Source organism: Pan troglodytes, chromosome 2, assembly GCF_028858775.2.
Source record: "Pan troglodytes isolate AG18354 chromosome 2, NHGRI_mPanTro3-v2.0_pri, whole genome shotgun sequence".
Classification (NCBI taxonomy): Eukaryota; Metazoa; Chordata; class Mammalia; order Primates; family Hominidae; genus Pan; species Pan troglodytes.
The window spans coordinates 114,461,364-114,476,713 of record NC_086015.1 but is presented as its reverse complement, the minus strand read 5'-3'; the positions used below and the strand labels follow the sequence as shown (position 1 = coordinate 114,476,713).

The window sequence follows — 15,350 nt, the reverse complement described above, 5'->3', positions numbered from 1 at the left end:
TAATGGAAACAGTAAAGATAGAGAAGACACAGAAAGGCAAAGAATGTCAATGCAGGCTGATTCAGCAGCAAGTTGACAAGACAGCACAGTTAATGAATATATATTCATAGTAACAATAGTTTTTCATTCTTAATTTGATTAAGATTAGAATGTAGTGGTACTCATCTATTTAAAAAGAAAACAACACTGACATTTAGTCAGTCACCAATAAAGAGAAAGGAATAAAACCTACGGTGTAAACCTATGTTGTAATTCTTCCATTCCAAGTTTATGAGTGATATTGTACTCCAGAAAAGAGGTCCTTATTTTTTTAATGAAGAATATTACTTAAGTGTCCTATTACATAGCAAGCTTAATAATTACTATAACAAAAAAGTAAATCAAGTAATTCAAATGTACATTTTCTTAGCCAGTAGCTCAAGAAAATAAAAAGAATAAAAAAATTAAAGTTTTTCTTAATATCCATTTTAACTATTAATAATATGGTTTATTTTTATAAGAGCTGAGCGTATCTTTAAAAGAATGAAAAACTATAGACTCTTGTTAAGTGGGCATAGTATAAGCTGTTGGTTTAATAATTCTCTCAAAAATATTTTCTTTAAATAAAAAAGTTCAAAATTTTTGGAAAGAGATATATAGTAAACACTATTATTTAGTAATTTAAAAAAATTAAAAAGCATATGTTTAAACTTACGTTAGCCTGATAGGCTATTACCAAAGGAAACTAATAGACAAAGTAAAAATATGTTATAAAGTAATAAAAATGTCGTCACCATGTCTAACACCCTATGGGCAAGTTATCTAAACATTCAGAAATTTAAAAACTTCAACTATATCTGCAAAATTTAATGTCACTACTTTAGGATGGAGTCTCAAAAAGAACAGCTAATATTTTAGAGAGAACATTCTAATAATACTTAAATATTAGATGCAAATGAACCTGTGTATTGACATTAGATAACAGAGTAAATAGCCAGTAATATTAAAAAAGCAACTAAACATAAATAGCAAAAATTAAAGACTGGTTAATTATCAATTAAGTAGTATTTATAGGTCATGTAACACAAAACTGTAGAGTTTGAAGAAAGGATAAGTTTAAAAATATTCTTTCCTTCACAGTGAAAGAAATAAATGACCCAAATGGTAATCTCCTATAATTAATTTTTAAATGAGTGGTACTGATAGAGCTTTAAAAAATGATTGTTAGAAAAATACTAAATCTACATGGGGTAAGTTATTCTAATATTACAAGCTAAAGAAAAATACTTACTGAACAGGTTTCATCACGGAATGCCATATGTATAGAATGTGGTAAAAATTTAGCAAGTACAGTATAAAATTTAATAAGTACAATATAACTAATTTTGAGTTTAAATTTATAACAGGTAACCCTGTCAAGTACTTTGAGATGAATATTAGTTATCAGAGTATATTTAAGTGAATCAAAGAAGTTTTAATTTATGAAAACATTCACTAATGGAACTAATTCAACCCCAAGAAAACAAGTGTAGAATTGAAGGATCATGTCTAATATAGAAGTAGTAAAGTCTCACATAATGCAACTTCACAGCATTAGAACATTAAAAATATAGACTAAAAATTAAATAAGACGATTCATGTATTTTCTGAGGAAGCAGAAGTACCGGGAAAGTCAACTTTAATGTATTGAATGTCATCCTTATAATGATTTGCAAAGAAAAAAATATAATAAACTGGCATCAGCATATTTAAATTAAAGTAAAAATCATCTAATTATTTATAATTTAAATACTTTTCTGCCAGTAGAGTTTTAAAGTTTTTCGTGGTTCCTTATATGCTAGTTTTTTTCAGAACAGTGACTATATTTGAGCTCTCACCAAATAAGACACATTTTTACCAAGTATCCTAAATAATGAAACCCTGACATTTATTTCTTCTATTTGCAAATTTCTTTATATGAACACAAACGGTCATCTATTGTCCATTTCAATCAGATTTGACAAAATATGGCTTTGAGAAAAATCTAACCAAAAGGGTTACTTTAAAATCTTATTTTTGTTGATGGTTCTAGAAATGTTTCAACCTACCATCCCATTCCTTAATCAGTGTTAAAAATAACTGAGCCTCACTAGTAATATCATTCCATGAAAGAGAGGCCATTTAATACTTCATTATTTTGCATTTTAAGCAATGGAAATATGACAATGCGTGCAAAATATTTTTTCTGTTTTCTAATTTACAATGACAGTCACAATTATTATAAGGTAGGACTATTTTTCATCACCATATCATGATTTTAAATCCTTCCCAAAAGTATTCCTCATTTTTCAGTTAGATATTATTTTTCATACTCTTTGCTGACTGTGTGATAAATGAGTATATAATGGATATAATGACTTTTATAGTTCTTCTCACCCAAATGAAGAACTTTAAGTTTCCTTTTCTAATGAGTTCTGCCAAACCATAAAATAGTCATGTAATGCCCCGTAAAAGGCATATTTTAGTCTTCTAAGGTATATTTTCAGTGTCATAAAAATTAATTGGCTTATTTTTCTTTTAGACTTCATATAGGTTGTTTAAATATATGAAATAATGCATTTTAATGTTTAAGGATTGCTAAGTAAGCAAATTCTTAAGTTTGATACTACACTTGGATCCTAAAATCAATATGACCTGAAATTCAAGTTGTGCATAGGAATAAGAGTTTTAGACATAGGGGCACTTATTTGACATATCAAAATTTACTTTTCTAAATTTAAAGACAAGAAACAGGTATTAGTTAAGGGAAAAATATACATCAAAAGCAAACCAGAAAAACACAAATTCCAGTAGTCAGTAAGTACTAGTCAAAGAGCTACTATACCTCGAGAGTATTACTATTATATAATAGAGTACAATTTAATAACTGAGGTTGAATATTGCAATCCTAAATCAAAAACCTGTTATCCAAAATCTTACATTTATCAATGTGGGAAAATGTGTAACAAAATTAAGAACAATTTCCCTCAGAGTTGCTTATTCTGTTCTGAGCAGAACTTTTCATCTCTAGTCCTAAGATGCATTTATTTTACATATATTAAAAATAATTTCTCAAATTTTTAAATATCTATTTTAATACTGAGGTAACATTTTTTTCCTAGAGGAAAATGAGTACATGTAACAATGAAAAAGATTAACTGGTCATTTATTTTGTGAATTATGGCTTCTCACTCTTGTAAAAGCCTACTAGGTTTTACTAAATAGTCATTCTGGAAAGGCAGCATTACACCTAGGATACCTGACATACTCCAAGCAGTTGTTAGATGAGTTAACTAATCTCAGGATAGTATGCTGTGTTACAGACTCTGGATAGAAAAGTAAAGTCTAACTACTGATTACCAAAAAAAAAAAAAACAAAACATTCTCGGCTGGGTGCGGTGGCTCATGCCTGTAATCCCAGCACTCTGGAAGGCCGAGGCGGGTGGATCATGAGGTCAGGAGATCGAGACCATCCTGGCTAATATGGTGAAACCACATCTCTACTAAAAATACAAAAAATTAGCTGGGCGTGGTGGCGGCCACCTGTAGTCCCAGCTGCTTGGGAGGCTGAGGCAGGAGAGTGGCCGTGAAGCCGGGAGGCGGAGCCTGCAGTGAGCCAAGATCGCTCCACTGCACTCAAGCCTGGGCGACAGAGCAAGACTCTGTCTCAAAAAAAAAAAAAAAAATTATCTGCTGGGCGCAGTGGCTCACACCTGTAATCCTAGCACACTAGGAGCCTGAGGTGGGTGGACTGCCTGAGCTCAGGAGTTCAAGACCAGCCTGGGCAACACGGTGAAACCATGTCTCTTCTAAAATACAAAAAATTAGCTGAGCATGGCAGCGTGTGCCTGTAGTCTCAGCTACTTAGGAGGCTGAGGCAGGAGAACTGCCTGAATCCGGGAGGCAGAGGTTGCAGTGAGCCAAGATAGTGCCACTGTACTCCAGCCTGGGCGACAGAGCGAGACTGTCTCCAAAAAAAAAAAAATTATCTCATATAACGCCACTTCTTCGAAAGTGCTGAAACTGTGATTTTGTTCATATTTACTCAAAATTTGATTTCCCTTTTTAAAGAGTTAAGTTACATAAAAGCAGATTCTGGATTTGTAAATTGATTCCTGATTGTTTTATTCTCAAATTTATTCATTCATGCAACAAAATTGTATTGAACGCCTATCATATGCTAAACATCATTGTAGATAATGGAAATATAGCAGTAATTAGAGCAGGCTTTATGTTTAGACTTATGTTCTGAGGGTAAAAACAGACAAGCATACAAAAACAATAAAATATGTAAATATTTTACATATCTACATGGCAATACATGGGGTTACATGGCAATACGTGCTAAAGAGAAAAAGAAGGGGACCAATAGTAGCAAAGGGGTGAGAAGGGAGGGTATTTTATTTCAAATATAATCATGAAGGAAGACCTCACTGAAAAAGGTGAAGGTGAAGGCCTTAAGAAGTGAGGTAAAGAACTCTGATGATACCTGGTAAAAGCATTCCAGGCAGTGAAAACAGCAAATGCAAAAGACTCTGAGGTAGGAATGTGCCTGCTATGTTTGAAGAACAGCAAGGAGTCCAGTAGTGACTCAGCCAATGAGCAAAACATATAAGAAATCAAATTAGAGAGATCATCTGGAAGGAGGGCATGTACAGAGCCTTGCAAGTCATTGTAAGGATTTGGTTTTCATTGTGGGTAAAATGGGAAGCCCATGGAAGGTTTTGAGGAGAGGAGTGACATGAGCTGACATGTCCTTTAAAAGAACTACTCTAGCTGCTCATTTGCTGACAAACTGAAGGGGGACAGAGGCAAAGTAGGGAGATTAAATGGTTATTGTAATAGTGAAATAAGAGTGGCTTATGGCTTAGACTAGTGTAGTAGTAGTAGAAAAGTTGAAGAACTGTTAAGATTCTATATTTAACATAATGGAAGAGCTGGTATTGATTTGTTAATGAATTAACTAGGGTGTGAGAGAAAAAGCAAAATCAAGAATAACTATCAAGGGTTGTATCCTGAACAAATGTAAGGAAAGAGGTACCAGTAACTGAAAGAAGGAAGATGAGTACAGAAATATGTTTGGTATCAAGGAGCAATAGAAAGATCAGGACCTTGGTTTTGAATATGTTAAGTTGTAAATACCTATTAGACTACTACATAGAGTTAATGATCATTAATACGCAATTGGACACACAAGTCAAGAGTACTGAACACTGGACTCAGAATGATAAAAGAGTATAAATTTAGGATATTATCAATTAAATCAGTACATACAAGAGTGTCCAAAATGAGCCTTGATATTTATTTATTTTTAATTTTTTTTTTTTTTTTTTTTTTTTTTTTTTTTTTTTTTTTTTTTTTGAGACAGAGTTTCGCTCTGTCATCCATGGCACGATCTGGGCTCACTGCAATCTCTGCCTCCCGGATTCAAGCGATTCTCCTGCCTTGGACTCCTGAGCAGCTGGGATCACAGGCGCATACCACCATGCCGGCTAATTTTTGTATTTTTAGTAGAGACAGGTTTTCACCATAGTGGCCAGGCTGATCTCAAGCTCCTGACCTCAGGTGATCCACCTACCTCGGCCTCCCAAAGTGCTGGGATTACAGGTGTGAGCCACCATGCCCAGCCAAGCCTTGATATTTAAATGATTACATAGACATATTGAGCCTAAGGTTTACAAGTAATATCCCACACCAAATTGTACAACAGAAACAAAATAAACAGTCCTTAAGTATATTTTAACTATGCATTTCCCTGGCTTATTCTCTAACTAAAGAGAGAGTAATATACTAATATGTAACTTCATTCAGATTTCCAGCCAGGCACAGTAGCTCACGCTTGTAATCCCAGCACTTTAGGAGGTTGAGGTGGGCAGATCACTTGAGCTCAGAAGTTCACGACCAGCCTGGACAACATAGAGAGACCACCCCTGTCTCTACAAAAAATACAAAAATTAGCTGGGCATGGTGGTGCATACCTGTAGTCTCAGCTACTGAAGGCTGAGGTGGGAGGATTGCTTGAGCCTGGGAGGCAGAGGTTGCAGTGAGCTGAAATCACACCACTGCACTCACTCCAGCCTGGGTGACACAGCGAGACCATGTCTCAAAAGAAAAAAAAAATACAGATTTCCACCAAAGTACTGATACTGGCAGAAAGGGCTAGGGATGTATACAGCTCTAAGCTTCTTTCTAGAGTCATGCAAAAAAAAAAAAAAAAGAAAGTTTGCACCTCTATCATGTGCCAGGCACAATGCTCACTGCTGAGTATACAGTCGTGAATAAAGCAAGCACAAATTGCTGAATTGTGAAGATAAATAATAAGCAAAGAAATGAGCATACAATTAAAAACTGTGGTGAGTGCTCTAAGACAATACGTGGTACTTTTCTTAGACTGATCACACAAGTACTGAGAATATGACACTTAAGCAAGCACAAAATTTCACCAAAACCTCTAATTTATCTAGTTTTAGATCTGAACAAAGATAAAACCCTTAACTATTTATTCCATAATTACCATACAAACCTGGGTTTCTTAGGTTCTTTTCCTTTTACCTCTTAATTTTCCATTTGTTAGACAGGAAGATTGCTACATTCTTGTAATCAGTAAGGAGATGCTCAAAATATTTTATTGAATTTTTATAAATAAGCATTCTATTGATAATTTATTACTTGCAGCCACAACCAGGAAAAGATGTATTTTTAGCTCTCTATTTTACGAATGCCAAAATTTATACTCAGCCAAATTAACAAAAACATTCAAAGTGAAACAAACAGAATGTGAAAAATCTAAGCTATTAGTAGTTTAAGGACAATAAAAAACATCACAAATTTTATTTCGTTAACACATTTTCAGTAGCATTCCTATTTCACCTCTCAGTAACACATTATGGTACAGTCCCATATTAAGTGGGAAACAACGCTATTTAACAAGCCATCAAATTTAATATTCCATTTTATTTACCAGACAACTGTGTACAAAGTGGCCATCAAAGCAAAAGAAAAAAATCACTATTTGTTCTTAGTGTAAAGATAAAAGAATCTAGAAAGTCATACTATGTATTAAAGAAATAGTACTGTTGAACTGAAAAATTAACTATATGTACAGGCATCAAAACGTAAATAAACTTGTTGCACAGACACTTTGACATTTCAATAAAGGATGCCACATTACATACCTATCTCAGGATAGGATTATTTTATCATATTCCTTTTAGATTATTTGGAAAAACTTCACACTGAGGAATCTGTATCTTTACAAGTACAAATTATTGCTTAGGATCATATTGTTACTATGATTATTCAGAAATATTTTAAATAACTCATTTTGCAAGCAGATAGTAACTTACCTGAAATGTAGATGACTTTTTGGTCACTTCTTTGACCAAGGGAATTGGTCACTTTACAGATATAAACACCAGAATAATTGAAAGTCAATGGATGGACAAAATGAAGAGTATTGTCTGAAGCCAATAAACCATCAGGCCATTGTCCATCCAACCTAGATTTTAAAATGCATAAAATTATTTTAAATATCTTCAGACTATATTTATTGACAGCTAGTTAAAATGAGGCATTATATGTTTGAGATGTTAGTCAAAATAAAAAAGCATCTCAGACAAAATTCACTATGAAAGTATAAAAAAGTAACAAATTTTCATTTTAATAAAGATGAATGAATAAAGGCCATTAAGAACACCCATTCTTCCAAAATAGCAGTCCATGTAAGAGTGGCTCTGCCAACATAATAAAACAGGAGAAAAGCAGAGAAAAAATATAATTAAAAAATTTTTATTCAGAAAACTGGAAGTTAGAAAAATATATTATTTGAAGACATACATACAGTATCAAATAAATTAAAATTCTCATTCAATCAGAGATCCATTCATGACATATCTACAATTTTCTTCATGCAAAGTCATCTCACTTAAATATGTAATGTTTTAGCACCCTCTATAACATATTTATAGAGCATCATTTAATGCTAATGCAAATAGACACTGTGCTCTATCCAAAGATAGTTTCTAAAACAGCAAAATGGGTCTTCCTATAAAATAATTTCACTTGTAAGGTGGGCATCTGTGACAATAAAAACCAAGACACCACTTGGTATCAATAATAACTCTTTAAAACAGTATTTACACTAATTTGGCTAAGAGGTCCTATACCTAGTATACATATTACTCTAAACCATGTAGAGTCCCACTATGAGAACTCTAAAGCCATTCACTGTAATGGAACTAGGCATACTGCTAAAAATCACTTTTCTAACCTGAGGGTAACAAAAAAAACAACAAATAAGTGTTTTTAAAGCTTAAAGGTTTTTGTTTGTTTGTTTTTGGTTTTTTTAAAGAGGATAAGGCCGGGCACAGTGGCTCACACCTGTAATCCCAGCACTTTGGGAGGCCGAGGCGGGCACATCACTTGAGGTCAGGAGTTAGAGACCAGCCTGGCCACCATGGAGAAACCCTGTCTCTACTAAAAATACAAAAATTAGTTGGGCATGGTGGCGGGTGCCTGTAATCCCAGCTACTTGGGATGCTGAGGCAGGAGAATCACTTGAACCCAGGAAGGGGAGGTTGCAGTGAGACGAGATGGCACCACTGCACTCTAGCCTGGGTGACAGGGTGAGACTCCGTCTCAAAAAAAAAAAAAGAAAGAAAGAAAGAAAGAAAAGAAGATTAAAAAGTCAAGTAAACCTAGGTGCTCAACTACTACAGTTTAGGCTAAGTAGATTTTCAAAAAGTTTATTCACTTATTCCTTCATTCAATTACTAGGAGCCCACTATTTGCCATACTCTGCTTTGCTGGTGGTGCTGAGATACAGAAGTAAATAAAATGTAGTCTCTATTTTCAATTATGTAAGTACATAGAAGATTGACAAATGATTACACAGGGAATAAGAACAAACAATAACAAAAAGGTGGAAAGAAGCAAATCAACACTGAAGAACAGATAGAATAATTTTGTTTTGCGATCTCAAGTGTAGTGAGTGGTAAAATAATCTGTAAAATCTTTTGGAGTTGGTAGTACTTCAATTCAGCACTGAAGGATAAAGATAATATGCTTACATGGTTTAAAAAACAAAAACAAAAGCACCTAACCTTTTTCTTTAGAAGGCTTTGGAAAGAAAATTTTTGCAAGTATCGGCTTTCAAAAGATAAACTTTCTACAAGGATAACAATGAAAATAAACTATATATGTCTTAACAATTACCTTTGTACTTTGGGCTCAAAGTTTTAATCCCTTTAATTCTCTGAGAAATTGTAAAATGACCTAGAAATATCTAAATATCACATTAAACCTACAACAAAAGCATCTTCTATGCCCTTGTGTCTATGTTACATGACTTATATTCATTGTCTGTACCTCACAAAAACTCTATGAAGTACTGTTACTGGCAAGGAAATTTAGGATTAGAGGGGTTAAATGATTTACTCAAAAAAGACATATAGAAGTTTAGACATTGGGATGAGAATCCAGAGTTGTATGGCTTTTAGAAACACTCTATCAAATAAAAATCTTAACTAATGACTGCTTCCCATTAAAAAAAAAATGTAAATGAAAAAGGTTTTCTCTACCTTTAAAATAGTATCCAGGCTTAAAGACAACTGATTGACCAGATATAGTGCTTCCTAACTCCCATAAAATCCCACCAGAAAAAGTACAGAAATTAAAAAGTTATTAAAAACCCTAGAGGAGAAAACAGGAGGCAGAATTCAACAGACAAGATGTTTCAACACACTTTTAGAAGACAGAAAATAGATTTAAAAAACAATATATGCCTTAGATCAGTGTTTCTCAACCCAGGGATGCTTCAAAACATCTTACAATTCACAGGACTGCACACTACAAAAACTAATTATCGGCCTAAAATATCAATAGTGTCAAAGTTGAAAAGTTGTACTTCAGGGTGAAGGGTTGCTTATGAAAAACACATGGATGAGAAAGCAGCCAATTTGGTCCAAAGAATCCAAAAAAAAATTTGGAGTTCAACTCACTGTACCTCAGAAAACTAGAAGGAGGCCAAGAGCAAGTTAAAAGATACACAACAGAACAACAGATTCCTCCCGACTCTGTACAAATACCAGACATTTATCTCTGGGGCAAAAAAATGCAGGTTCATTCTAGAAATAAACTGGCCACGAAATAAAGACTTCCACTCTTCTATTAGTGATATCTGGAGGCTCCCCAGGAAAATAATCACATCTCTACCTGATTACTCTAAGTGGAATCTAATGAGCAATCCCCACTGCAGAGAGAGCATCCACTAAGCATTTTATTTTAATGCTTCACTGTGAAAGACTAAACAACCAACAAGATTAAGAAATATCTACATAATGAAAGACCAAACCAAAAAATAAAAGAACTTGGAGGGAAAAGAGACAGTATGTAGAAAGCAGAAAAAAACTATCTGGGGAAGAAATAATTCTAGTATCCCTGGGAAGAAACAAGAAAGATACTACACTCATAAAATAAGAAAAGGGTGCTATGAAAATAACATATTTTTATTGTTGGCCTATTTTCAGTTTATAAGAGCATCTTCTCATTCTCTAATGAATATTCAATGAGAAGATGCTCCGTCTCATGAGAAGACGCTCTTAAAAACTGAAAACAGGCCAAAAAAAATTTATATCATTAAGTCAATGGAAAATTTAAAACAAAAATTAAGAAAATCTTCTAGGAAGAATAAGACCATCTGAAAATATAAAAGAAAGGATATTTATTATACAATAAACAGGAGTTCCAAAAAGAGTGAACAGGAATAAAAAAGAGGGAAATGACCAAAAAATAAGAAAATTATTCAAGTTGATAGATACATCTGGAGATCAAAATAGGCCCTAAATACTGACAAAATATGAATAAAAACCTTGGTATAACAGTTTGAAATTTCAGAGAAAGAAAATTATGCACATAGTAACTACACAAGTAAAAAGAGGCAAATATTAGCCATTAGGAAAACAAATGGCTATAGACAAGAGAAAACAGAAGTCTGGTATACTACTACTTAGCTCTCAGTAACATTTACCTGTCCTAGAGAAGCAAACAGTGATTACTGAGTTTAAATAAAAATAGCTAAAATTTCGTTTGGACTATGAAAGGTAGGAATGTGTGTATATGGGTGTGTTTGTAAATGAAGGAGTAGACATAAAATTATAATTATTTATCTAAGAAGTCAATTGACAATGTTAAAAACTATTAAGTAGTAGCAGCTTAAGACCTCTGACTGTAACTAACCGTAAGAAACTGCTAAAATTGCTAAAGTAGCCTCTAAAGATCAGAACTGAGGGGGTAGGAAGGTGGGGACAGGTGGGGCAAGATAAGACAGAAAATTTAATTAAAATTTTCTGCTATTACTATAATCATGTATTATATAGATAAAAACAATTTAGAATGGGGATTTAAGAAGGTTTCACTTTTAGATAATTTCTCTTTTGAAGTATATAACATTACCTGCTCCACACAGATTTGAAGGGTGGTGGATTTGCATCAGCATTACATTTGAGATTAACACCTTTTCTTCCTACAAACCAATTTCCATCATATCCTGTTACCGAAACTTCAGGAGCATCTATAAAATAAATGCATGACAGGACAGATTACCTTTTGTTAATGATAAATGCAATATACATGATAAAATATTAAGATAATAGACAAAGCCTTAGAAGAACAGGAATCATTTTTCCTTAGTCTCAACATGTATAATCAATATGGAAGACACTACTCCATAAGTATTGGCTGACTGAAAGAATAAAATGGAGAATGAGTACCCCCCAAACAGGCAATTCTATTACATACAGTTTGAGTAATTAGAAATGCTGAATGTTAAGGAATATTCATAAACCTATAATCACCAAAAGCAAAATGTAAGAATCCTATTATGCGAGATGTAGAGATACAGGAATAAAGCAAATACAGTATAGTATTTAATTAAATAAGACATGGCATTTAAGTACCAGGTAGTACCAAGTCACCATATAAAACAGTCTTTAAAGAGATATTTAATCTAAAAGGAAATATCTTCTAAGATATATCAGGTCAATTACAGTGACTAGATTCCCTATGTTACAATTAATTAATATATTGGGGGCATGTAGAGATGTGACACAGGCTTTCCATGACTACATACTTAAAACTGAAGTAAATTAGCTAGGGCCTCAAATGTACTAAAACATGAATTTTCATCCATTCCATGTACCCAAAAGTCTTTTAGCATATGTGCAACACAACTAGTTGAATGAGCAATTATACATATCTACCAGCAATATAAATATATACTTCCAAACTACTAAGTCTAATAACTATCATTCATTCAACCATCACTCTGTTTAGCTCCTAATAAGTGCCAGGCATGGCACTTAGAAATAATACACTGTTTTGGCCCAGCGCGGGGGCTCACGCCTGTAATCCCAGCACTTTGGGAATCTGAGGCGGGAGGATCATGAGGTCAGGAGATTGAGACCATCCTGGCTAACACGGTGAAACCCCATCTCTACTAAAAAATACAAAAAAAAAAAAAAAAATTAGCCAGGCGTGATGGCAGGTGCCTGTAGTCTCAGCTACTCGGGAGGCTGAGGCAGGAGAATGGCACGAACCCGGGAGGCGGAGCTTGCAGTGAGCCTAGTTCGCGCCACTGCACTCCAGCCTGGGCGACAGAGTGAGACTCCGTCTCAGAAAAAAAAAAAAAAAGAAATAATACACTGTTTTAGGTGTTTGGTATACACAGACTTTATATACATAAAATTTATATTCTAATAGTAATAGGGAAGATGACATTTAAAAATACTTAACTAAAACTCCTTATGAGGGCCAAGAAGAAAAAGAGTAGGATGCTGAGAGAATATAAAAAGAAGGGCCTAATTTAAGTTGGGGATGGGGCTGGAGGTGATAAAAGGCTTCCCCAGTGAAATGCTAGTTATGTATGATGCAGAGACTCTCTAGCTTTCTGTGAGCTACATAGAAAACTAAGTTAGCAGCACATGATCTGATGAGAAACTAGAGAGAGAGACCAGATCAGTCTTTACCTCTGCCAGGGAAGGCTGTCCTACTGGAAAGCAAAATTTACAAAATAGTGGTAAAAAATTGAACTTTTAATAAGGTACAATTATCTCAGAAATTAAAAAAAAAAAGATTAACAAATATTTTTGTAACTTAAAAGTGGTACTAAAAAATGTTGCTGAAAGAACAGTCCAGATACCTGTGAGTTTAGGCATAAAAGTATCCCAAGAGGATATCTCTAAATATTGAGGTATAAATTTGTACTATAAGACAATATTTAAGTTTGTTTACATGTCTTATAGGTCTCCAATTTACAAAAGGAAAAATGTCATGACTATTCTAAGAACATTTTAGGAGTAAGCCAACAAATCAATACCATATTATAAACACTTACATTAGAAGAAATATATCTAAGATTTCATTCAAGCAAACAAAAAAAAAACAAATTGAAAATATCAGTCATTATTAGACACTGGAAAGGTAAACATATATGGATATGCAAAATACATTAACTTCCAATTGGGATCTGAATTTTATGAGAAAAAGAAAAAAGTTAACACTCTGTAAAAGCAAGGTAGGAAAAGGAAAAAGAAAAATTTTAACAGGATTCTCCAGAGAATTGAGAAAAGATGGTATTAGCATTTAAGAATGCAATGGTAGTAACATTTTTTAAACTATAGCTTTTCAAGTTAACCCTATAAAGGTTGAAAAAGATCCTGGGAATTAGCTTTAAAAACGATTACACCAAGTGTAATGAATATGTGTAGTTTAAAACTCCATGCATGTCATATCAAAAAGCAAGTAAGTAGCAACAACAAAGAATAGAACTCCCTCAAAAACACCTAGATTTATAATTTGCACATGGATAGAAGTAAAAGCAGAACCTACTTTTTCTAATGTTCCTAATTTTCATTATCTTTGCTATAAGCTATCTGTAGCCATCACCTTTTTTACTACCTGAAATTTTTAAATGGTATAAAAATCACAAAGAATGTATTAAACACTAAGAAACTTCTCAAACGAATTAATATGCATATAGGAAAGACAAAGAAAATAAGGCCACATGCACTGGCTCACGCCTGTAATCCCAGCACTTTGGGAGACCAAGGCGGGAGGATCACAAGGTCAGGAGATGGAGACCATCCTGGCCAACATGGTGAAACCCCATCTGTACTAAAAATACAAAAATTAGCAGGGCGTGGTGGTGCACGCTTGTAATCCCAGCTATTTGGGAGGCTGAGGCAGGAGAATCACTTGAACCCGGAAGGCGGAAGTTGCAGTGAGCAGAGATCGCGCCACTACACTCCAGCCTGGCGGCAGAGCAAGATTCCATCTTAAAAACAACAACAACAAGGAAACAAGATGGTGAGCATTGGTGAAACTGAATAACAGCTCAATTAATTAGAATGTAGAAGTTGTTTGCCCTTTAGCATTGTACATTTTGAGGGACAAGTTGCCATAACTCCCTAAGTCCAGCCTACTTTTAAGATCTTAAAAGGAAATGGTTATATAATTTTAAGTTGGAGAGCAACTTTAAAGTCATCTGTCCATCTTTACAAAAGTGATTAAAAATGTTTTGGTTAAATGAAATTTCCATGAAAACAAACAAAATTAAAAGAAAAACAAAAATAAACAAGGAAAAGCTATTAAATATTCAAACTAAAAATATTTTGATAAACATGCTGACAAATATTTAAAAAGTAAATGTTACCATTTACTTACACTGTATGTCTAATATGAAAGAGTATCGGATGTCCTTTTCCAAGGCTGGATGTTTTACAACACAAGTAATTCGCCTTCCTCTAGCAAATCTGGTTGGAAATAGCTTGTACTGGCTGATAATCGTTGCCGTTTCATTTGGAAAAGAAGTTGTAGTGGATTCCATTTCACCAAGATCACCTTCCCAGTCAATATGTGCAACGGGTTTTCCAGTGGCTGCGATGCAAATGGCTGCTACTGTTTCATTTCCTCCATCAATTAAAGAATCTGGCCCTTTTATCAGGCTCACAGTGGGTTCAACTGTTTAAATATTTTTTTAATAATTAGTTACATTCAAACAAGAATATGTTTATATCTTTCCAAGTCACATCTAAACATATTTCACAAGCTTAAGGACAACTGCATATAAAATCTACACACACTTTTTAGGTAATGCCATCGTCAATTACATTCTTGGAAAAACAAAAGATCATAAACTAGGACAAATGAGACCAAGAATTCATACCACCACTACAAAGATGGCTCTACCTGATAAAGATATACATTCCTTTAGGGAACGATGAATTCCTTCCAACTTAATATATACAAAAAATTTCTGTGAATGAGATCACAATTCCCTTTATGAGATTAAAGGTATT

At 33.8% G+C, this 15,350-nt stretch overlaps 1 protein-coding gene across 10 annotated transcripts in view; it reads right to left on the bottom strand.

Moving 5' to 3' along the window:
- NECTIN3 (nectin cell adhesion molecule 3) overlaps window positions 1–15,350 on the bottom strand; it is a 130,548-nt gene that overhangs the window by 68,796 nt on the left and 46,402 nt on the right. For all 10 annotated transcript variants that reach the window (XR_001713521.4, XR_010155688.1, XR_010155689.1 and 7 more), the window contains exons 3-5: window positions 14,716–15,012; window positions 11,449–11,566; window positions 7,344–7,495 (exon numbers count right to left, since the gene is read on the bottom strand). Coding sequence is in view for 4 of the 10 variants with exons in the window: in XM_016941623.4 (XP_016797112.3) it covers window positions 7,344–7,495; window positions 11,449–11,566; window positions 14,716–15,012 (567 nt within the window). In the remaining 6 variants the exon portion in view is untranslated. The remainder of the gene's footprint in view (window positions 1–7,343; window positions 7,496–11,448; window positions 11,567–14,715; window positions 15,013–15,350) is intronic.